This window comes from Corvus moneduloides, chromosome 10 (genome assembly GCF_009650955.1).
Source record: "Corvus moneduloides isolate bCorMon1 chromosome 10, bCorMon1.pri, whole genome shotgun sequence".
Lineage (NCBI taxonomy): Eukaryota > Metazoa > Chordata > Aves > Passeriformes > Corvidae > Corvus > Corvus moneduloides.
In genome coordinates this window covers 2,794,431-2,817,351 of record NC_045485.1, presented here as the reverse complement: position 1 = coordinate 2,817,351, position 22,921 = coordinate 2,794,431, and the positions used below count along the sequence as shown (strand labels likewise).

At 51.4% G+C, this 22,921-nt stretch overlaps 1 protein-coding gene across 1 annotated transcript; it reads right to left on the bottom strand.

Annotated features, from left to right (window-relative positions):
• Positions 1 to 1,144: 1,144 nt before the first annotated feature.
• TF (transferrin) lies at positions 1,145 to 22,744 on the bottom strand. Its single transcript, XM_032119906.1, has 25 exons — positions 22,406 to 22,744; positions 20,137 to 20,300; positions 19,845 to 19,953; positions 18,478 to 18,669; positions 18,147 to 18,282; positions 17,829 to 17,884; positions 16,650 to 16,819; positions 16,340 to 16,526; positions 15,214 to 15,368; positions 14,996 to 15,089; positions 14,310 to 14,339; positions 13,498 to 13,656; positions 12,184 to 12,328; positions 11,636 to 11,700; positions 11,340 to 11,524; positions 10,448 to 10,634; positions 10,016 to 10,052; positions 9,736 to 9,761; positions 7,730 to 8,035; positions 7,503 to 7,597; positions 6,551 to 6,628; positions 5,300 to 5,382; positions 4,644 to 4,780; positions 3,770 to 3,824; positions 1,145 to 3,034 (listed from the first exon to the last, which is right to left on the bottom strand). Exons 1-25 carry the CDS (start codon positions 22,446 to 22,448, stop codon positions 2,818 to 2,820), a joined length of 3,111 nt encoding a protein of 1,036 aa, XP_031975797.1. The 5' UTR covers positions 22,449 to 22,744; the 3' UTR covers positions 1,145 to 2,817.
• Positions 22,745 to 22,921: the final 177 nt, after the last annotated feature.

The following is a 22,921-nucleotide window of genomic DNA, read 5'->3' as shown; positions in this document are numbered from 1 at the left end:
GACAAGCCCCAGGATGAGCTGGTCACAAGTGCATGAGGTGGCCCAAATGGGGCCAACAGAAGCTCCTGGCCCCAAAGGTGCTGGGGGGGTGGCTCTGTGCACAGAGAAGGTCACAGCTGGAACACCTTGGAAACCACACTCCCCTCAGGATACTGATGTGTAGGCATCGTTACTTTTGCTTTCTTTGCCTTTCAGCAATCTCTCCTCTTTCAGGTTTCTGCTGTCCCAGTTATCACTGTGCTCATCGTTCTCCTCCAAAAACATCTGCCTTTTCCAGGGGAACAGCTTGTAGGACAATCCATAGGAAAAAACATTGACCAAAAGAGCTTTAGCACAGCGAGGGCCTCAGTCCCTGGGGATGTGTGAACACAGTGGATTCCTGACTCAGGGTCAGGCAGCTGGAGCAAGAAGGGGCTGAGTTTATCACATCCCAACACAGCCCTGCCGAGCTGCAGCCTCAGGAGCAGCACACCCGGCCAGCAGAGCCACGGGCTAGGAACAAGGTCAGAAGAGCAAAGAACAAAGCACAGAGCTGACTGGGGAATAAAGGCAAACAAGAAAACAACACTCAGAGTTTCCAGTTCTGCTCTTTTCCCTCGGCCACTGGGGGAAAAACAGCCCTGAATATTTAACGAGTCATGGAGCGAGGACCAAAGAACTCCTGGAGTTCTGCTCTGTGCTCCAGCACGAGCGGCTCGGCCGTGGCCATGCAGCCACTCCCCATGCTGGGAAAGCTGAGGAACCTCATCTCCATCCAGCACAGCCACAGGGTGCCACAGCCACCTCCAGGGCAGAGCAGCACTGCTCTGTCACCACAGCCACCACAGCCACCACAGCCACTGCAGCTGGCTGGAGCATTCCTGTGCACATCATTTTTTGTTATGCTTTGTGGACGTTTTTTGCTATGTGATTATCAATTTATCAATTAGTCGGGCCAAGAAACCAAAACCAAGAAAAACCCAACCCCAAAGCTCTGTGTGTGCAGAAAACAATGTTTTTTGACAACACAGACCTGGCCACAGAGCAGGAAAGTTGATCCCCAACACTGTGCTGAGCAGGAGCAGAGCCCCATCCATGTGGATCTGACACCGCTGGGAAGAGCCAAGGCAAACACACAGAGTGAAGCAAGACTTGAGAACAAACATTTAAGCAAAAGAGAATTTACTTAAGGAATACTTTTTAAAAGAATAACTTAAAACCCACCATGGCCTCATGGTATCTCCCCCCCTCCCCCCTCCTTAAGCTGAAGCTGGTGCTTGGCCTCTGCGTCTTTGCAAGAACCACAAAAAGAAACAGCAATTTTTCACCCAAAACCACTTCAGCATTATGGATTCAAAGCAGGCAGCCCAAGACCTCCAGCTAAAGCAGTTCAAAGCATGACAAACATGTTCCAACAGGACTCTGCCTGCAGGAAACAGAAGAATGTAACGTGTTTGATAAATATCACCCTCCCCACCTCCCGCATGGATGGTTCCCGAGGCTGGAAATGCAAGGATCAGCTCCATTACAGGCACAGAGCTTTGCTGAAGGCCGTTCCTGCTCTTCCCAACACTTGGCAATGCTGCAGGGAGGCAGGAAAAGCCCCAGAGAAGGAAAAGAACACAGATACAGAGAAAAAAGAGAAAAAAAAGAGAACAGATGAGTTGAGCGATGAAGGAGGCATCAAACCACGGGGGAAGAGGGGGCTGCAAACTACAAAAAGGGTCTGCCAGGAGCCAGCCACCTCCTCAACCCTAAAGCAACAGGGGAAGCCACAAAGAAAGGGAAAATGTCACTGCACGAGGACTCTGCAATGTGCAGTGAGACACAAACTGGGAAAACCTCCCCTTTCCCCTCTTCCTTGAGCATCTCCGTCAGGAGGAGGAGGAAGCACACGCACGTGCTGGCAGCTCCTTGACTTTCCCTCTCACTCTGCCACAAGTGCTGACTAATTAGACATAAAGACAGACCTTCCTGCAGCCACGGGAGCAGGAGGCAGCAGGAGCCTGCACAGCAAGTGCCTGGCACCACAGGTCCCACACTGGATGCAGGTATGGATCTGAAATTGTGCCCACCTCACAGGTTCGTGCCACGACCCCCCCATAGCTCTGCCACTCTTAAAAGTGTTCCTTCGTGGCTGTGGGAGGAGAGCCTGGAAGGAGAAGCAGAGTGAAGCTTTCAGGACACGGCCCTCAGCTGACAAAACACTCCCAGGAGCTGATCAAGAGAGGAAATCGCCAGACATGGGCCCAGAGTAAAGCAGGAGTAAAGCAGGGCAGGCAGCCTGGTTTGGGCATTTCACACTCCTCCAGCCCCACAGAAATGGGGCTGCACCAGTTTGGAAAAATGGGAAGGTAGAGACAAAGAGGAAACCAGCTTTTTATACTCTCTCAATGCCTGCCTAACTTAGGGAGCTCCCCAGCAGCCCCAGCCATAAGGCAGTCAGTGGCTCTGAGAGGCAGCAGGAGTCTAAACCACAGCAGGAAACACCAGGCACACTCCAGTCTCTAAAACTCACCTGCCAGTGCACTCCTTCCTAATTTGCTTGGCAACTACCAAATGAAAGCCTAAAGATTAAGGAAAAAGAGAAGCCCAGAGGGTCAGCAGGCCAGAGGAGGGCAAGGGAAGAGGGGAGAGGATAAAAACATTGCAGCACGAAGGGACAGTCAGAGGGAATCACACCAGCAATTGTCACGTCGCTCCCAAGCCCACGAGCAGCAGAGGAAGACACCACAGTGCTGACTTCCAGCTGAAGTTCCTTCTTTTTACATCAAGATGAGATTTGAGTGCTCCAGACCACCTTTTTCCCTTCAACCCCCCAGCCCTGTCGGTCTCTCTTCAGGCCACCTTCACCAGCCACTTCTCGAGGCCCTCCAGGTCAGCCTCTCCGTCCTCTCCCTTGCTGCCTCGAGCACTGCACTCCACAAATTCCACCTTCATGGGCAGCTGGGAGAAGTCGAAGTCCTTGCCCTTCTTCCCCAGCTGGGCAGGGCCCCCTGTGGCTGAGCCATCCAGGCTGGTGGGGGCTGCAGAACGGGTCACCCGCAGGGTATTGCTGCAGGGAGAGAAGAGAAAGGGTCAGGAAGGAAGCAGCAGGGGAATATCACCTGCACCACGGCTCTGGGACGTTTGGGATCCAGCTCTGCCAGCAGGATGCCAAGGACACGAGGCCCAGCACTGCCCTGTCAGGCTCAGCCAGGGCCTTTGGCCACTGTTGGAAGGCACAAGTGCAGCGGCTCAGGGGAGTAGGAGGGAACTCAGGGAGAGGTGTTCAGACAGGTCTGGTTTTGTAATAAATGACACCAAAAGTCAGATGGTGATGGTGTCCTTATCCCAATTTATCCAGAGGGAACACTGGAATAACCATGCCTGACAGGACACGGTAACTACCTAGAAATCCAACACCTACACACAGGTAGCTGGCAAATGCTCAACATCAGAACAAGCAATCCTTATTTTCCTGGAGAATGTGAGCATGTGGCAACTGCCTGCTCTGTTAAAAACCAGCAGGCCGGGTATTCAGCCTGGAAGAGGCACAGCACAAATACCTCTGCTGCCGTCTGCTGGGCAAAGGGATTACAGATCCGAGGAATCATTTAGCTTGGAAAAGCCCTCTAAGACCATGAAGTCCAACTGCAAACCCAGCACTGCCAACCCCCAGACCAAAGAGACTGTTCCCAGTGCCACAGAGAACTCAGACACGGCTCAAGGGAGCTCACTGAGCACTGAGGGAAGAGAGAAAGGACAAGAGGAAAAGCTCAGAGGGACTGAGATCCCATTCCATACTTACAGCTCTTTCTCCAGCTGCTGCTGGATGAGTTTTGCTGATTTTGCCATTGTGACATCTAGAGAGAAGAGAACATGAAATCAGCTCTTTGGTTGTCTGTCAGCACTCAGAACCTGGTTCCTCCTCCTAAAGTAAGGGCAGGTCACACTGTGCAGTCACTGGAGTTACCAGGACAAGGACAGCCGTGCCTGCAGTAGGATGAGGGATGCTGGAGCTTTGGGATCACAGGCGTGAATGGGAACAACCCAACAGTCTGATACAATGCAGGGAATTAACTTCTTCTTGCTTACTTCAGAGGATGGGTTTGATGCACCAGCACTCCCTCCTGTCCTGCACTTTCCACCCGTGGCACACAGAGCCAGGGAAGCCTCAGGCAGCTCCTCAGTTAGGGCAGGAAATAACTACAAAACCCAGACCTGATACTGCCCCAAAACATCCAACTGTTACAGAGAGACCCACACTTTCACTGCAGAACTAGAAAAGCGACTCTTTTCCAGTAGCTGGATGTTCAGGCTACTCCAGAGAAAACATGGAACCCTGGCAGCTGGACAACTCCTTTTAACTTCGAAGCTGCCGAGTGTGTAGGGATAGCTCCTTATGCTCCAGCTGATCCTATTTCCTGCTGCCTGGAGACTGAGGAACAGCTCTGCACAAAGCAAGCAAAACCAAAAAGCCACGCAAAAGCCTTAATGACACCCACCCGAAGAACTGCAGCTCTCCCAAGCAGTCCTGCAAACGCTCCTGCTGAGCAGTCAAAGTTTAAACCTGAATTCCAGCCTTCCTTTTGCTGAAATCCCAACTCCCAAGATCAGCAGCCATAACACGAAGCCCTGGCCTGCAGGAGTGGCCAGGCCCAACCCCAGGGCAGCCAGGGTACCTTGCTTGTTGCAGGCGATGAGCAGCGCGGGCGCGTTCCTGAGCACGGTGCTGTCCACCAGCACCTGGTACAGGAATTCTGCCACATCCTTCACCTCCCGCTGGAAGGCCACGCTGTCCACCACGAACACGATGGCTCTGGGGCAAGAGGGAAGGACATGTGATGGGGATGAAGCTCTCCAGTCACCTTCCTCTGCAAGTATTCCAGCCTGGGCTGAGATTTCCACATCTGGTCTCACCCAGGCCAAGAGAGGTTCGCAGCATGTGCTGCCTGAAATACATCCCATGGCCAGCTCCAGCAGGAATTTCTCCCCCTGTCAGCCCCAGGATATCCCACATCCCCCAGGCCTCCCTGCTGCAGCAGCTTTGCCTCCTGGTGCGCTACAAGCACAGGTAAGTAGGAAATTCATGGTGTGATTTTTGGGATGGTCCTGTGCAGGGTCAGGAGCTGGACTCCATGATCTTTGTGGGTTCCTTCCCACTCGAGATACTCTATGAAGGCAAAGCAAAACTGAACCAGCACTACCCCACAGCAGAGCTCTGATTCTCAGGGCACCACCAGTCCAGCTCACAGCATTCCCAGCACCATCACTTGGTTTATTCCCTTTCCAAAGGATCACCCACCCCCTCCTCCCCTGCTGATCCCCTCCACGTTACCTGGCTGCAGCCTTGAACCTCTCCAAGAACTGCAGCCTCAAACTCTCATGGCCTGGAAGGTCGATCAAGGTCACATTAGTGCTCTGGAACACAAGCAAGAAGGAATTAACACCACCTGATCCAGGGGTTCCTGTGATCACAGACTGGGGAAAACCAGTCTGACCCGGGATTTGTGTCCTGAAGGCACAATGCCACCTGCCCCTGAGAATATCAACCTACAGCCTTACCCATTCACACAAGTCTCCCTAAATACACCGAACTTCGCTGGGAATAACATAAAATGCCTTTGCAAGAGCCTTTTTCAACTGAAAACTGCAAATGTTTCCCTTCCCAGGAAAGGAAAGCAAAGGGCCAAAGCCAGGAGGTGGCAGAGAACAAACAGCCAAGCCAGGGCCACGTCACTGCTCTCAAGATAAGGCTGCAGGAGCCCCTTCCAGCCCACTGCTCTAGGGTTTTACTGGAAACTTTGTCTATGATTTTAACAAAAGGATCAAAACAGCAGCAATCTGCCTTGCAGCATTCCACTGCCTCACCCCCTCCAAATACTCGTCTGCTCAATTAAAGAGACACAAAAATGGGAGAGGTCTTTAAAAAACTCCGCATGTCCTTTTACCAAGTTTGTAACCTTATTATCACTGCTGTTAATAGTGACTGAGGAGGTGAAGCCACAAAACCACCCTCTACTTTCACAGTTCACCAGCAGTTAAGGTGCTGCCAGCATGCTGCTCTCCCCCCACGTGTGCATCCAGCACAAGGAAGAGATTTCCAGAAGGAAAGAATTGCCAAAAACCTGAAAATAACCAGGTCTGTGGCAGCCCAGGACCTAAAAACAACAAAATCCTTTCTGAGACCATATAAAGTGCGGCCGCAGCCTCTGCTTAGACCTGACAGAGCTTTTAATTTCAATGATTCTGGGGAGAAACAGAAATTACTGCTGAGGAAATACAGTAATTCATCAGAACAGTGAACCCCCACAAATCTCCCTCCTGCTCCAAGCACGCTGCTGAACCCCCAGGTGTGGCTTTCACTACTTGACAAGCAAAGAAAAAAGAACCTGTGGAGCCCAGCAGGCTCTAACACATCCCAGGATTTCCCTACTTTCTCAGCATGCACTGCCTGGAAAAATCCTGCCCCACACTGGGACCAAACTGGGGCCTGAGCAGCACAAAAGATTCAGGGGCAGGTTTAGCAGAGGGAGCAGAGAAAGGCTGCACACCCTGAGCTGAGTGAGGGCTGAAGCTGTGCACTCACCTTGTCCCGGCTGACCCTGTACACGGCGGAGCTGTCGGTGATCGAGGTCTGGGTGTCGCGGTACCGCCCCGACAGCAGCTGGGGGAACAGGCAGGCTTCAGAAAAAAACAGCCTGGGAGGCTCCCAACCCTTCAACCAGGCTTAGCATCACGCTTCATGTACTCAGAAACTGAAATGGTCTGACAGGGGTCATGGGCATCGGAGATCTGATCTCAGTTTCCTGCAGGGAACTATTGCTGGGGGTTACTTTCCCCAATTAATTAATAAATGGTCATTAGGGGAAAAAATATGTATTTATATTGTCAATCTCCACTAAAACAAGAAAGAAGAGAGTGTGCCTGCAAATCCTTCAGAGTTTTCCAGGTGGGATCACCATGGCTGTGCCCCTTTCGTTTTCAGACTTAACAGTAACAGAATACCAGGGTTGGAAGGGACCCACTGGGATCATCAGTCCAGCTCCTGGCCCTGCACAGACACCCCAACAATCCCACCCCGTCCCTGAGAGCGTTGTCCAAACGCTCCTGGAGCTCTGGCAGCCTCGGGGCCGTGCCCATTCCCTGGGGAGCCCGGGCAGTGCCCGACCGCCCTCTGAGGAAGAGCCTTTTCCCGAGATCCAGCCTGACCCTCCCCGCCACAGCTCCAGCCGTTCCCTGGGTGCTGTCCCTGGTCCCAGATATGCTCCTGCCCCTCCGCTGCCCCTCGGGAGGAGCTGCGGACTGCGATGAGGTTAAGTATCGCTAAGCCTTTTACTGCGACATATTCAAACCAAAACTCAATTTCTTTTGACACTCCGTGGTAGACAACACTCGGTCTCCATCCCTCCTTACACCTATAAACCCCAACTTTTAAGTTTCATTAGGAGATTAAAAACCGAACGAACGGGAACTGCTTCACCTCCGTACGAGAGGCCGCAGCCGGGCAGCCCCCGCGCCGCTCGGAGCCCCCCGCTCACCCGCGCGAAAAGCAGCGTCTTCCCCGCGTCGCAGAGGCCCAGCAGCAGCACGGCCTTCCGGCTACTCCTCCTGCCCTGCACGAACCGCCAGATCACTGCGGGAGAGAGAGCGATGAGGAGGAGAAGGGGACACCTGACCCGCGGCTGGCGGCACCGGCGCCCCCTCAGCGAGTGCTGGCCCCCGGCAGGCCGCGGGGCGGGGGGAAAGGGAGGTTCCCGCAACTCACGGAAGGTGATGGCGACGGCGATGAGCGCGATGAGCACGGAGAGCACGGCGGGGCCGCGCAGCTCCCGCCGCAGCGCCTCCAAGTGCGGCTCCAGCCCGCCCGCCATGGCCCGCACACGTGGCCACGCCACGCTTCCGCTTCCGGCCCCGCGGCACGCCGGGAATGGCAGCGCGCGGGGGCCCATGGGAGCTGTAGTTCTCCCGTGAGGAGCTAGGAAGGCAGACTCGCTGGGGAAGCCTGGAGAAATATGGAATCGTTTATGCTGGAAAAGCTTTGAGATCATCGCGTGCAACGTTTCCCCCAGTGCTGCCAAGGCCACCACTAACCCATATCTCCAAGTGCCACATCCACACAGGGCTTTTAAATCCCAGGCAGCTGTGCCAGGGCTGGACAGCTCTTTCTGGGAAGGAATTTTCCTAATGTTCATCCTGAACCTCCCCTGGCCCAGCCTGAGGCCGTTCCCTCTCCTGTCCCTGTTCCCTGGGAGCAGAGCCCGACCCCCCCCCGGCTGCCCCCTCCTGTCAGGGACTTGTGCAGAGCCACAAGGTCCCCCCTGAGCCTCCTTTGCTCCAGGCTGAGCCCCTTTCCCAGCTCCCTCAGCCGCTCCTGGGGCTCCAGCCCCTTCCCAGCTCCGTTCCTTTCCCCAGACATGCTCCAGCTCTCAATGTTTCTCTTGCTGTGAGGGCCCAGAACTGGACACAGCGCTCAAGGTGCCTCACAGGTCCCAGCACAGAGGGACAGTCACTGCTCTGGGCCTGCTGGACACACCATGGCTGGGACAGCCCAGGGGCCATTGGCCTCTTGCCCACCTGGGCACACCTGGGCTCACGTCCAGCCACTGTCACCAGCACCTCCAGGGCATTTTCCAGCTTTACAACCACTCTGTCCCCAACCTTGAGCATTCCGTGGGGCTGGTTTGCCCCAGGAAGATACGACCCCAGGAAGATCGGGAAGCAGAGCTCGGCTTCCCACAGTGGTGCAGGATGAGGAGTAGCGGGAATACATTGAAACAAGACAGGTTCAGAGTGGGTATGAGGGGAATTTCCTCCTTTGGGGGCTGCCAGGAGCAGGACAGGCTGCCCAGGGAGGTTATGGAGTCACCACCATTGGAGGTCAAGCCCTGAGCACCTTGGTTGATCCCTTTCCTTGAGCAGGAGGTTGGACTGGAGACCCCCAGAGGCCCCTTCCAGCTTGAGTGGTCCTCTAGCAAGGTTCCTTTTATCCATGCCTTCTGCTTATGGGACAAGGGCTTACCCCTGACATGAAATGCAGATGATGAAGGTTTCTGGGGAGGGGAAAGATTTCTAACTGCAGCCATGCTGAGTTGTAGAAACAGCACGTTAGAGGCACTGATTCTTTTTCTTTGCTAGTTTTGAAGAGTGGATTAAAAAGCCACCTGTCCAGTGTATCCATCCTACATAAATTGAGGGACTACATTTCATCCTTTCCTGTCATGCTCTGCATTTCTGCCATCCAGGGGGATGTTCATTCAGGCTGGTGGACTTCTCACCACACTTACCATATGTATCCAAAAACCATCAAAATATTCATTCCCTCAAAGTGAGGAGCTTTGTGCTCTCAGCGGCTCCTCCATGCCTGCCTTGACAGCAGGACTGGGACACCCTGGGTGAGCCCAGGCTGTTCCTCTGGAGCAGAAAGCCTCAGCAGCCCTTTTCGTCTCGCCTTTTAATGTTCACTGTGGATCAGAATCAGGCAAAACAAACTACATGTTTGTTTTCAGCACAGAATTAGACAGACTACCAAAACAAACATGTTTTGGAGCAAATCCTGGACTCTCCCCATCGATACAGGTATGTGCTCAATGAGTCCTGCCTTGTGTAAGGGACCATCACCTGCCAGGGATAATCTGGGCAAAGCAAAAGCACAGAGAGTACAAAGCATCTGTTAATTAGGCTCTAGGGTATATTTAATCCATTTTGCTTTGGCAAATGGTGCCAGACATTTCCCTAAGGCGCAGCAGTAAGTGACAACAGCCACGCTGGTACCTGTCACTGTCCTACGGTGAGAGGCACTGAGGAAGGAATGGGCTTAAGGACCATTTGGAAACAGCTCAGGACGCCCACTTAGATTTGAGATTTTATTTTTTGCTGTGCTGGCAGCAGAGAATTGTAAAGTGTCAAAGAGCCACTTTCAGAGTGATGAGGGCGGGCAGAGAAAGCAGCGAAGGCAGAGGGCCCTCCGCGGGTCAGTGTTCGGTGCTGAGGGCACGAGAGGAGTCATGGACTGAGGTTTTCTCCCCCACTTCGAGGATCCTTCTCATCTCACTACTTGTCCTCAAGGAAGGTGCACACCTGGAGAAGATCTGGAAAGGAAAAGGACAGGGAGAAGTTCAGATCCTGCCTTTAAACACTCCCGTCCCACCAGCACACACCCAGCCATGCCAACCTTGTCACCACATGGAAAACCCACAGTGTGCCACAAAAAAAGAGCTTTAACCACAAATCCCAGTGAACCCACACTGCTGGGTCCAGGGAGTTCTCTGCGTCATTTCTCAAAGTCCATTATTTTCTAAAGGTGAGGGAAAGTCTTTTATTCACGTTTTTAAGTCTGTTCTCAGTTCACCCACGGAACTTTGAGAAAAGAATATTGACATCCTCATGCTTAAAAGGCATTGAATGGACAGTCCCAGAAGAAACTGCTCGTGCCTGCAAGGTAAGAGCTGCAATTCAGGACTTCCTCTGGGGCTGTTCCAGTTACCTGATGGATTGCAGGTGTTGAGGCTGGCAAGTGAAGAAAAGTATTTATCTCCCAGGAATTCCTTGTACGATATTCCATCACGGAGCTTGACCAGGCACTTTGTCCGGTCTTTAAACAGAAGGTCCTTGGATTCATATGCAAACATATTGAAATCTTTATTCTTGGTCCCTTTTGCTCCAAACAGTCTCTGAAATAAAGGCACGAAGAGGAGAGAAGTAGAAAGCTGACCTAGCTCTTGCTCCTGGTTCTTCACCGTCAGCCTGGGGAGCCCCAAGCCAGGCTCTAGAAATTTAGGATTGAACCTTCTGTCTGTATGCTTAGAGGAGGGATTGCTCACTGGTAGGCACATTTTTTCCCCCATTTTAACCTGTCCCTGTGTGCAGAGATGCTGCCAGCAGGTCCTGTAACTTAACCATGAATAGAAGCAAAAGGACCCAAGCGCCTCTCACCAGACGCTGATGGTGGAGCCAACATTAATGTTTGCAGGGAGAAACAGAGATGGTTTAGCCTGGTTATGGTCAGCCCAGTGGCTGTAGGACTGTGTGTGTGGGTGCAGGGAGGCTGCTGTTGAGGCTGAGCCTGACCCAGCTGTGGCACAGACCAGGCACCACAGAGCAGTTTCTGAGATGCCCCAGCAAGAGCAGAGCTCAGAAAGGAGGTGATAAACTCATGTCACACAAGTATAGCATGACAGCAGCAACTACTGCTACCTAAAGGTGTGTTTGCTAAGGTGGCAGAGGAGAAAGAGCACTTGGGAAGGGATGGAGGAAGGGGGAGGCCAAAGGACAAGGCTGTCACCCCACAGCAGTGAGGTAAGATCTTCCACCTTACGCTGACTTGGGGAAAATCAGAGCAACCCCGCAGTATTTCTTCCACTCTCAGCACTACAAACCTCTTGGTTCTCCAGCAGCTCACGGACTTGTTGTGCTTTCTCAGGACGTGTCACCACAGCGTGGGTAGGGACTTTGGCCAGGTTGCATCTCCTGTAATCCATGACATTTGCCCGCTGCCCATCAGTGCACAGCAACTCAAACTGGTCCATTTTCAGATCTTTGGCCCAGCTTTCTGTGTTTTTGCCTTTAAAGAGAATGGATTTGGAGATTCAGAGATCTTGTGCAGCAGGAGAGCATCAACCCCAACACCACCTAAGCAATAATGCAGATGGGGAAGGCAGCCCTGAGCACGTACCATCAGTGTTCTCCTCAACGATGGAATGCTTGATGAAGGCCACATCCCCCTGCTCGACCAGACACCTGGGAAGTAGGAAAAGAGGCCAGTGATGTGGCTGCTTGAATCCTGTCCCTTTCCCACAGATTTGACTTAGATTTGAGTCTTACTCTGTACAATTAATCTCCAAGGACAGCCAGGTCTAGGAGCCCTGCCACAAATATTTTAAATATATCTGAAACACAGTCTTTACCCTCCTTATTTAGGTTAAAAAGAGGAGCACTTCTGACATTGTGGGAGGGCTTGTGTCTTTCTGGGTTTGCCTGGAGGCAGCAGGACATGAGTTTTACAGAAGGTAAAATTGGTATTTTACATCAATTTTCAGAAAGCAAAGGAAAAGCATGTGGCATATGTATAAAATTACAGAGATCTGCACTTTCAACGGTGTAATGGAGTAAAAGAGTAGCTCAGCAAACTAGTGTCGACACGAGGCTGTACTTCACCTGTGAGCTGCCCTCTGTGGTCAGCCCCAGGGTACCTGAGGCAGCCTGGGTGTCCCCAGCACGTACCTCAAAGCTCCGGTGTATCCATAGTACTGCTCGTGGCTGCTGGCCACACACCTCTCCGGAGGGACCCCCCCTGAGCCCTTGCAGAGCTGGCAGAGGCGGGATGTAGGAGGAGACCCAGGAGCACAGCCCTGGCTGAAGTATTCATCTGGAGGCAGGAATAGGAGAAATTCACTTTTGCTGCCCTGAGAAGTTAGGTTTTATTTTAATAACACGTTCTCGCCCTGAGTTTGCGTTAGCGCTCGCTGGGGAGCTGGAAACGGGCTGGGAGAAGGAGCATGACCTGGTGGGCAACAAATCACGTGCACCCAGCTTTCACTAGGGAACTTGGGTCCTGTTATTATTGATAATTGTTGTTATGGCTGCCCAGAGAAGCTGTGGCTGCCCCTGGATCCCTGGAAGTGTTCCAGGCCAGGTTGGACAGGGCTTGGAGCAACCTGGGCTAGTGGAAGGTGTCCCTGCCCATGGCAGGGGGTGGAACAGGATGGGCTTTAAGGTCCCTTCCCACCCAAACCATTCTGTGATTCTGTGATGAAGCAGGGCCTAAGGCTCAAGTGCAATAGGCACTATCTTGGCATAAAAAGAGGATTGTTTTCCCTGCAAACCATTCCCAGCTCACACAGAGCCAGCCTGAGCCTCCACAGCCTTTATAGGTCAGCAGAATTGCATTTGGCAGCAATGCCAGAGCTCTTGGAGTAGAAGGGACAGTGGGAAAGGATGGCAGGAGGATAGAGAAGCCAAGAGTAAAACTCACTGACACTAATATCTTCATGTGGTTAGAGACTTCCTTTTAATAACTATAAGCTTACTTTGTCTTGGTTGATAATATTGATAAGGTTTCCAAATTATTTTTGTTGGACCATAACTCTCAATGGATTCTCAGGCAGTCAGATCAGTCCCTTTAAGTTTCTTGAATGAAGATCAGCCTCTGTCCCCTGTTCTCAGCCCTTCCCTTCCCTTTTGTTTCATCCTTTATCCCCACTCCACACCCTGCACAAGCACCAGGCCCCTGTGGGGCAGCCCATATTCCCTTTTTGGGAATGCCTCCTGGGCTGCTGCAAAAGGAAGGGGAGAGATGTGAAAAGAAAGCAAAGACCCCCCAAAGCAGCTGTTGTGCCATATCTTACTCTGAAGCAGACACCAAAGGCCTAAAATTTTGCTCAATGAAACCTTAAATAACAGAGCCTTCTCCATTTCCTCCCTCCAGGAGGGAATCTTTGAGGCACGAGAAACTTTGAAAACCAGATGAAGGATGGTAAAACCTTTTTTTGTGAGCAGATTCCCAGCTCAAAGAACTGGATGGCAAAGTGGACTCACCGAAGTTGCAGCTGCCTGTCCTGTTGTGGATCAGGCCCATGGGGATGTTCCAGCCAGCAGTTCTCCCCACGGCGGTGTGGCACGACTTCTTGCCCTGCAGGTTGTTCCAGTTGATATCCCTGTCAAACTTCTTCACAACAGCCACAGCAAAGTAGGTTGCTTTCAGAAGAGAAAATAGAGAGGAATGAAGGCCTGACCCAAGGATCCCACTGTGATCCCTTAGGAGAGAGCACTGGCTTCACTTGGGAAAGGGCATGAACAGCACAGAATTACTTTGTGCTTATAAATACTTTGCCAGGCAGCAGCAATGGAAGAGTTTGTAGATGTGATGCATCTACTTCCACCATGCTCCTAGGAAATTATTATCCCTGACAGTTCCCTGCCCTCCAAAGCTCTGACACCTGGGTATGTGAGAAGGCTACAGCAAGACACACGTGAGGATTTCTTATCCACTCCTGATTTCTTATTCTCTCCTTAGCAAAGGACAAAACTCTTCCCTCCTCTCCCGCTTTCCATTCCTAGAAAGAACAATTTCCTCATGCTGCAGCCCAGACCCTCTTTGTCTGTTCACAGCCCTGACACTGCTGTGATGTGACCACACCAATCTCTGCCACTACCAAATGCTTCACCTTGATCTTATTGCAGCCCCTGACTTTCCCTCCGACTGCTAAACCTATCTCCTAAATTCTAATATCTACACTGGACACTCTTTGGGTGGAGACTGGCTATTTCTTCTCCACTCATGACTCATATCTACTTTTCTACTTATATCCCTCTGGACTGTTTTCTGTCCCTCTGTTGGCAGTAATTACCTGGTTCTTCTCCTGATTCGCAGTGATTATCTGTGGGAGGGGAGAAGAAAAAGATGATGTGTTAAAGACATCTCAAATCCAAAAGAAGAATCGAGCTCACTGATTTCTGGAGAAATTTTTTTGTAGAAGTGACCATTTCAAGTAACACCTTGTGCATCAGCAGAACAAAGCACAGCCTCCAAGCTGTTCCTCTGAGCTGAAACAAGCAGTTTTACCAAGGCTGCTGCTAAAGGACCAGGGCATCCTAATTAAAACAAAGAAGAGTTCCTGACTATCCCTGCCTGCTCTGCCAGGGCTGTTCCACTTTCATGGAAAGACAAGGCATGCAATGGTGAGCAGAGTTGCCTCAGAGCACCGTGTGTTAGGTTGGCTATCAGGAAATCTTCTTCCCCCAGACGGTGCTGGGCACTGCCCAGGCTCCCCAGGAAATGGGCACGGCCCCGAGGCTGCCAGAGCTCCAGGAGCGTTTGAACAGCACTCTCAGGGACAGGGTGGGATTGTTGGGGTGTCTGTGCAGGGCCAGGAGCTGGACTGATGATCCCAGTGGGTCCCTTCCAAACCAGGATATTCTGTGATTTCTGCAGGATGCAGCACTGCAGCTGCTTTGTAAGATTCCAGAATAAAACCGGCACTTTGGCACCAGCCCATTCCCCACCACCTGGACCCTGAGACAGGGCTGTGCTTACCCTCATAGCTCTCTGCCATCACTGGCACCAAGCCACACATGCCAGCAGTGTAGACAAAGCCTCCATCTAAGCTGATGGCATCTGCTTCACCTTTCTGCAAGGGAAAGGTGCAGAAATGAAACACTGCACGTCCCCAGGCCAGCGCTTTTCAGAGCTCAGATGGTGAAAGAAGCCTCTGGGAAGTTCACAGTGAGAAGAAAAGGGGAAAAAAGCTCTACCATGATCTTCGTGATGCATTCCTTGGTGTCCTCTGCCACAACACACTCCACCTCCCCCTTGCTCATCACGCTCCAGACGTCACACTTCTTCTTCTCATCCCTGCCAATCGCACACCACTGTGTCTTGTTGCCTCTGCGGCTGGGGGTCAGGCGGTCTGCAAGGGCAGCGCAGGGAGAACAAGGATGAGCCCTGTGGAACCACATCCCAGCTGCAAGGGACTCAGCCACACACCGTACACACCAGCCTGCTGCTGCTCAGGGCAAGGAGTTCTTGTTAATTAAGCCCTGGGCTGGCAAGAAAAGAAAAGGTGATTCTTGAGCTGAAGGAGGCTCAAAAATCAACTTGCAGGTCAGAAAGGTGAATTTCTGCCTAACACAAGCCATTCAGGCAGATTTCTGTCAGCTAAGACAGCACAACCACTAAATGCCCATGTGATAATAGTACTTGGAATTGCAGCCTGTAATATGTCCCACGTTTCTGCACTCCTCACAGCCCAGACAGCCATGAGACTAAGACCAGGCCGAGCTGGAAAATTACAACCTAGTTATGGTTCTGTAAAACAGCACTTGAATAATCTGGTTTGATGCTATGTGAAGCCCATTTACCGTCCTCCACAAATGCTACTTCACAGAAGTGAAGTACTTTAAATGGTACCATGAATTCTAAGTGGGCTTCAGAGATCATTTGTGGGATGTTTGACTCTCAGAAAGCTATCAGAAAATGCTTGATGAGTCTAGATGGAAATAAAGGACATTGTTTCCCTCAAGTGTCTGAACCTGGTGTCCTGGGATGTTCCTTCTTTTTACATCCCAGAAATGGCTTTTCTAAGGAGCAGTTTTGACCATGCCCAATCTCTACCACCATCTCTACCACTCCAGTGTGTGGAGTTTGTGTAGATTTTCCCTATTTGTCAGTGTGGTGATGACGTTATTTTGGCTTTGGATACAACAAATTCCTGTGTTGATGTAAGTGAAGTTTGTGAAGGTTCTGTGATTTCACAGGAAATATTTTGCAGATGATACAGTCTGAAAAAATCACGTTCCTTTTGCCTGGTGGTATTTGTCAATGCCAACTCTTCCATACAGCCCATGCTGACATTACATTGGTGTTTGATATCCTACCTACCTTTCTGGAGGCTCTGGACAGCACTGTAATACTCAAAGCCCAGGTAGAGCTGGGCATCCATCAGTGATGGGATTTGCTTGAGCCGTACTGCAGAGTCTTTGAAGAGCAAGTCTTTGAGGCCTGGGTCCTTCTTGCCAGGTGGCCCAAAGAGGTGGAAGGTGCTGGTTGTGCCCACGCCAAATTTTTCCTGCCACGAGGGAAAAATAATCAGCAAATGACCACACCAAAACTCTTGGAAAGTTGGAGAAAGCAATCAAAACCAGAGGACAGGGGATGTTAGAGAAGGAAAGGAGAGCTTGGTGATTGTTACCTGTGCTTTGGAGAGGAAGTTCCAGATGTCATTGACCTTGGTGTCATCTCGAGCCACAACGGCGTGAGCAGGAACCCTGGCCCAGTGACAGGCCTTGTAGTTGTCCACGGGCTGGCGGGTGCCATCCAGGCACAGGAGCTCGTACTCATCCTTCTCAGTTGGGGCATTTTCTGAAGGAAGAGAGGAACCATGAGTTGTGTCACCATGAAAACAGACAGAAAAGCCAGTGTGGGGAAGCTTTGTAATTCATTTATTTCTGCAGAAGACAGCTTGCAGGCACCCCCCTTGCAATGGGGTCATCGTGGGCACATGAAGGCGATGCCTTTGGAAGAGAGATCACCTCTGCCTCTGCCGTAACTGACCCAACAGTACAAGGATTTATGCACAAAGGGATACAAATAGGTTTCCAAACACCATACAAATGGATTGAACAGGTCAGCAGCTGCACATGGTCTGTGAAGGCCAGTAGGTGACTAATGTCAAGGCTGAAGACAAAGCCCAGGACTGAGATCACAGGTTAGAGGAGAATTCAAGTGTGAAGGGACTTTTGAATATCCCTGGTCAAGGCAGGGACAGACCAGGATGTTCCAGGTAGATCTTGAAACCCTTTAAGGATGGAGAGTGCACAGCTGTCCTGGACAACCTATCCCAGTACTTCACTGTCCTCAAGGAGAAAAAAATTCCCCTCGTATCTGGTCCCCAGGCTGATCAAGCCCATCCCACAGAGCACCTCCTTGCAGGACAATTGTCCCTGCCCCATGACCACCTTGGTGACCTTCCACTGAGCTCACTGCAGGTCCTGGGTGTGCCAGGCCATCCTTGGTCTCCACAGAGTTAGTAAACTCTTGCTGTGGGCTGAATTCTCTCCAAAATCCCTCCCAGAGGGATAGGTGACCTGCTCCGTTGCTCACATCACAGCTGGCTCTGAGATACGGCACCAAGCAGGTTTTCCAGCTACAAAGAAGAACCTCAGAGAAGAAAACATGGATCCACCATAATCCTATTTCTCAGTAACAAGGATTAGTCAGTTCACAATGTGCAAAACCTTTTTCAAGAGATGAAAGAGGGGTTTGGGCCTGGAGAGGAATAAAAGCTGCACAGTGTAGACAAATTGTAGGATGGAGTGGCAGCGAGAGGTGGGACTAGAAAGAGGAGAAATGAGGGATCTTGCAAGCATACCTTGAACAGTTGTGTGTTTCACAAAAGCCACCTCTCCTTTCCCATCTTTTAGACAGCTGCAGGTGGGAGGAACAGAAGAGAAGTTAGAAAAACAGGCATTGTGACTCCCCATCTCCCGTTTCAGCAAATTATTTTTGGCATAAACTGCAGCCATAGAGGAATGGTCTTCCCAAAAAAAAAGCTATGCTGGAAGGCAAGAAATTGTAATGGCAGAGAAGTAATTCAGTCTCCTCAGGACCCCTGATTCCAACACAGCCCTCCTTGGTATAACAAAAACGTGCATGTGTCAGGCCCAAAGGAAAAATAACTCTCACTCACTGAAAAGCCCCAGAATATCCAGAATAAGGTCCTGTACGGGACATTTTGGTCTTGGCGTCCCCCTTGCACTGACGGTACAGTTTGGGTTCAGTGGTGACACCAGGAACGCAGCTGGCAGAGAAGAAATTGGCCACAGCTGTGGAGGAAAAGGAAGCAATAGTTGGTCAAAAATTCACTTTTAGGAGGACTGGGAAGGGAGGGGATCCACAAGAAATGTCAGTGCCCTGCGAGCTACCTCTGGATGCCTGCAGAAGATTGGGCAACACCCCTTTCACCGTAACACCAGCCCTGGCTGAACTCCCACGGCCGATGTCGCCGTGCCCCAGCTCACCTTGCTCGATGGAGCCCGAGTCTTTGCCATCCCACTCGATGTCCCCACGGTGGGTCAGTATTCCAATGGGGATGACCCAGCCAGCCGACCTGCCCAGGCCCGTGTGGCACGAGGTCTTGCCCTGCAGCTCATTGATGGAGAAGCCTGTTCCTTTCTTCACAACAGCCACGGCGTAGTAGCTGGTAGTGGAGCCTGCAGTGCAGGAAAAAGGAATAAAGCAATGAGAAAAGAGGACTTAGGAACATTTGAAATCCTGCTAAACCCCCAGTTTTCAGGGAACAAAGTGCTGCACTTCCAAACAATCAGCGATTTGGTTGAACGCTTGTGGTTTCCTCATTTTCTTGGGTGTGAGCTACGCTGCCGATATTGAACTAATTGTGCACATTACAGCTTACAGTAAGTGACCTGAAAATGCTACCGTGCTCAAGGTGCCACAGATCTGTAAGGAACTTCAACAAATCTTTTTGCAAGTCTCCATTGGCAAGTCTCTTCTCAAGTGCCATTTCCCATGGACGCCTTGTGAGACTGAAACTCCATATTTAGAATTTTACCCAGTCTGTCACATGCTCCATATGGCTGAGTTTTGGGGGTGGCAGAGACCTCAGCCTCCCATTTAATACCTTTTCCTTAGCTACCTCATTGGCAATGACTCTGCCATGTTGCTTTGATCCTGAATATTGTGTACAAACAGCCTGAACTCCAGGGAAGAGGTCAAAAGAGATTGGGAGCTTTGGATGTGGTGGGGAAATAGCATCGGTTTGGCTCCCAGGAGAAAGATGGGAGACATGAAGGATGGAACAGTGAGTGAGTAGGGATGGAGCCGCGGATCTAACTCCGATCAGAAGGGATTGTCGCAGAGCCCTTTTCATGCTTCTTTTCTTTTTTCCTGGGGATTGCCTGCGTTTCTCACCTCAGTGATCTCAACTGGGTGTCCCTCCCAACCACTAGTAATGCTGTTGCCTCTCCAACCATTTTTTTTTCTGTCTTGATGACTGCACAGGAAATCACAGAACTTACCTGTGCCTCCTAACTCCATGTTTTACTCACAGAGTTCAAGGCCACTGAAAGCAGAAGATCTCTGAGACCAGCACAGTTTTTATGCCATGCTTCAGGAGAACCATGGTTTCTGCTCATGGGATCAGAGACCTTCACTGCAGCAAATGGCCAGAAATGGGGCCCTGGATCCTGTAGCCAGGGGTAATGATTCACATTTTGCCCCCCAGGCCTTCCCCTCTGGGAGCTGGAAGCCAGGGGCAATATCTTGGACCCCCAACCAAAACATGTGGGAACTCTGCTTGGAAAGGATGGCCTTTGCACTCTTAGTTTGTTACCACCACCTGGCTTAAAAATATTGCATGGAAATGTACCTTCACTGTGTTCATAGACCTCAGCAGCGATGGGCTTCAGCTTGTAGGGAGCCAGGCCTGCCTCAAAAATTTGACCTCCATCCAAGCTAATGGCATCTGCTTCGTTATTCTAAACAGCAAAGAGATTTCATCAATTAACAAAGAGCAGGAAAAGCGCTTCCCAGAGTCTCTCCTGGATCCTTGTGTATAACAGGGGGATCACAGGTAACAACCAGTGATTGAAAGGAAACTCCATCACCAGGTGTAACAGGCTGCTGAATCTTCCCAGCACAGGAATTTGCTGCCCACTCACCGAAATGGCTTTTATGCAGTCGAGGTACGATGCTTTCTGCAGGCAACTGAAAGCAAAGTTCTCCTCTTGCATGTGGTCCCTCAGGCTATTGCATTTTTTCTCTTCTGCTGAGGATATTGTGCACCACCTGATGCTTGGCTTTTGGGGAGCAGCAAAACACAAAGCTGTAGAAAGAACCAGAAATAAATAGTCTCAAAAAGGTAGAAAAGCACTGATTGGAGAGAAACAGCATCTCTGTGAGCACAAGGTCAATGGTTCCCTGTGAGCACAAGGTCAGTGGTTCCCTGTGGTCACGGCCTTGGGTGATGGCCACATGCAGGATCTCCCAAGCCATGCAGGAAGGTCCTTTCTTTCTTTCTTTCTTGCCTGACGTGTGCTCTGTCAGGAACATCTGGGATGATCATTCCTGGCCCTGGACTATCGTCATTCAAGCAGCCTGGACTCACAGCAACATCCACAGGATTAGAAGAGTAAATCCACACACTTCAATAGAAATCAAGCTCAAGCCTTTGCAAAAACAGAGAGAAAAGTTGGAGCGCTGAAGCAGTGCCTGTGCCAATAAGGCCAGAGAGGGAGCAGCTCTGACCTGGCAAGGCTGTGTACAGTGCACTGCCACTCTCACCTCCTTGGCAGCTGAATGATCTGATATCCTGAACTGCCTCTGTGTCTCACCTCCTCCACTGCACCCCAGGAGAGATGCCATAGCACCACCACAGTCCTTCCATGAGTCCCCCCACCAGTAAAGGCAGCTGAATGGCTGCTCTGGTGGACCAGAGCAAAGCAAAGGCCTCAGGTGGATGCAGGTTCATGTCTCCTCCAGAAACCTGAACCCAGAAATGCTGGAAACTTGCAGTTCAAGGATGTGGCCAGCCTGTGCTGACACTTCACCTTCACTCTGCCCCTTCTGGGCAGGGTTGTGCAGACCAAGAGGCCACTTGCACCACTCTGTCCCTCCAAACCCTCGATGGCACATTTCATCCAAACACCTCCAGATTAACCTGCGTCGTTTCCATTTTCTCTTTCATCTCAGAAACAGCCTCTCTTTACTTGATTTTCAAGCCTTCCAGTGGAGGTGCTGAATTTGGCCACAGGGAGGATCCTTAGCCTCAATTCCTACGTCCATCACCTCTTTTTTCATATGTGTTTCAAGTTCATCATACATTTTTCAAGCCTTGGCTGCACAAAGCCATGGTCACCTTAACCTAATACTGGCAACCATCCTGCCTGGGGCAGAGGCTGGATGGGCACTTCCTGAGGGAGTCAGCCCAGCTGCACTGGTGATACTGGGAAAGTAATAGGAGCCTGAGTGCCCTGGCCACTGTCACAGACCTTTTGGGTGACCTTTTGTCTCTTTCCATGCAGGGGAGGACGAGGAAGAACCATTAGGAAAATATCTTCGCATGCTAATGTTCAGCAGAGGTGCTGAAGGACTTCCTGATGCCAGAGGCACAGGGAGCACTTCCTGCCAGAGGACATTAATCACCACCACACTTTATGGGGGATCAGAGGGACCTGCTGCCTACTCCAGGAAGGAGATCCCTCTTTCCCTGTCTCCGCATCGGGTGCAGACAGCAGTCTCCTTGCCGCGGCTATCAGCCCATTGCCTGCCAGAGCTGAGAGCAGCGAAAGAGGAAAGAATCACTCCAAGCAGACCCAGCCCTGCAGCAGCACAAATTTGGCATAAAACACGCAGGAGCCCGAGCAAAATGCAGCTGCAGCAGCAGGACAGAGCAGCGCAGGAGCAGAGCGGGGAGCACACCGCATCTTTCATTATTTAAGCTCTATTTTATTGTCACTGCCCTTAGGTTTAACCAAACACATGCACAAGCTCGGCAGGCAGGTCTTGCAATAATTTCTCCCCCCTGGCTGAGCCCGTGCTCCTCTCCCAGCACAGCAGTTGGCCGGAGGATGATTTTTGCCTTCAGCCCGTGACAGCAGGAGTGCGGAGCCTGTGCCAAGCATTCCCCTCCGTGGTGGTGGGAGCGGAGCATCCCTCCTCCTTGCAAGGTGGGTATCGGCAGTGTGGGGAGCTGCAGCCCTCCCTCCACCCCGGGCTGGCCCAAGCTGCGGTCAGTAACACTCAGAATACCGATCTCCTTGACAGATCCAGGGTGCCAAAGCAAGCACCGCTTTATGTCCCGGCTTTTCCTTAACAGCTGCCTGCTCTGGCACATGCTGCAGCTCTAGAACAGCCTCGCCTGGGGGAAGCCTGGGGTCCACGGAGGTTTTGACTTCCTTCCCTCAAAGGCTGCTTTCAGCAGACACTTACCCACTATCCCGAGGGACAGCACAGTGAAGAGTGCGAGTTTCATGCTGGAGGAGGGGGTCGGGTGCCGAGGGGAGCGTGAGGCAGCCTTGGTCACAGACTGTCCCCTCCAAGTCTGTGATGGCTCTGGAACCGCTTGCTGCCCCTTTTATAGAGGAACAACCTTGGCTGTGTTTGCAGAAGCAATGACCTAACACTGTTTGTCCTTCCTTGTTTCTCAATAGCTCCTAAGTCGCCCCCCTCCCTGGATCAGCCCACTTTTAGGAAGCCTTTCACTTTGGCACTGAACCCTTCCGCAGGCGGGAGGCAGAGCGGGGCACAGCGCTTTGTATTTTACAAGGGGCTTCAGATGGAAAATTCCCAAGCTGTGACATTTGAATTCTCCTGCGGGCTGAAACGCCGCAGGAGGGGCTATTTTCTTTGTGCTGCCTACCCCCTGCCTTGCCCAGAACTAATCTCAGAAAGTCCCTGCTGGATCCAGAGCTGAGTTTTGTGTGTTTGCCAGTAACTGCTGCTGAG

Bases quoted from the DNA above. Each gene is read 5' to 3' on its own strand.
- TF (XM_032119906.1), bottom strand. From the start codon at position 22,448: ATGAAACTCGCACTCTTCACTGTGCTGTCCCTCGGGATAGTGG. The intron at 11,525-11,635 runs GTACGTGCTCAG...TTCTCTTTAAAG, and splicing joins CGTTGAGGAGAACACTGATG to GCAAAAACACAGAAAGCTGG. The intron at 8,036-9,735 runs GTACCAGCGTGG...TGGCCTTGGCAG, and splicing joins TCACCGTAGGACAGTGACAG to CACTGGGGGAAACGTTGCAC.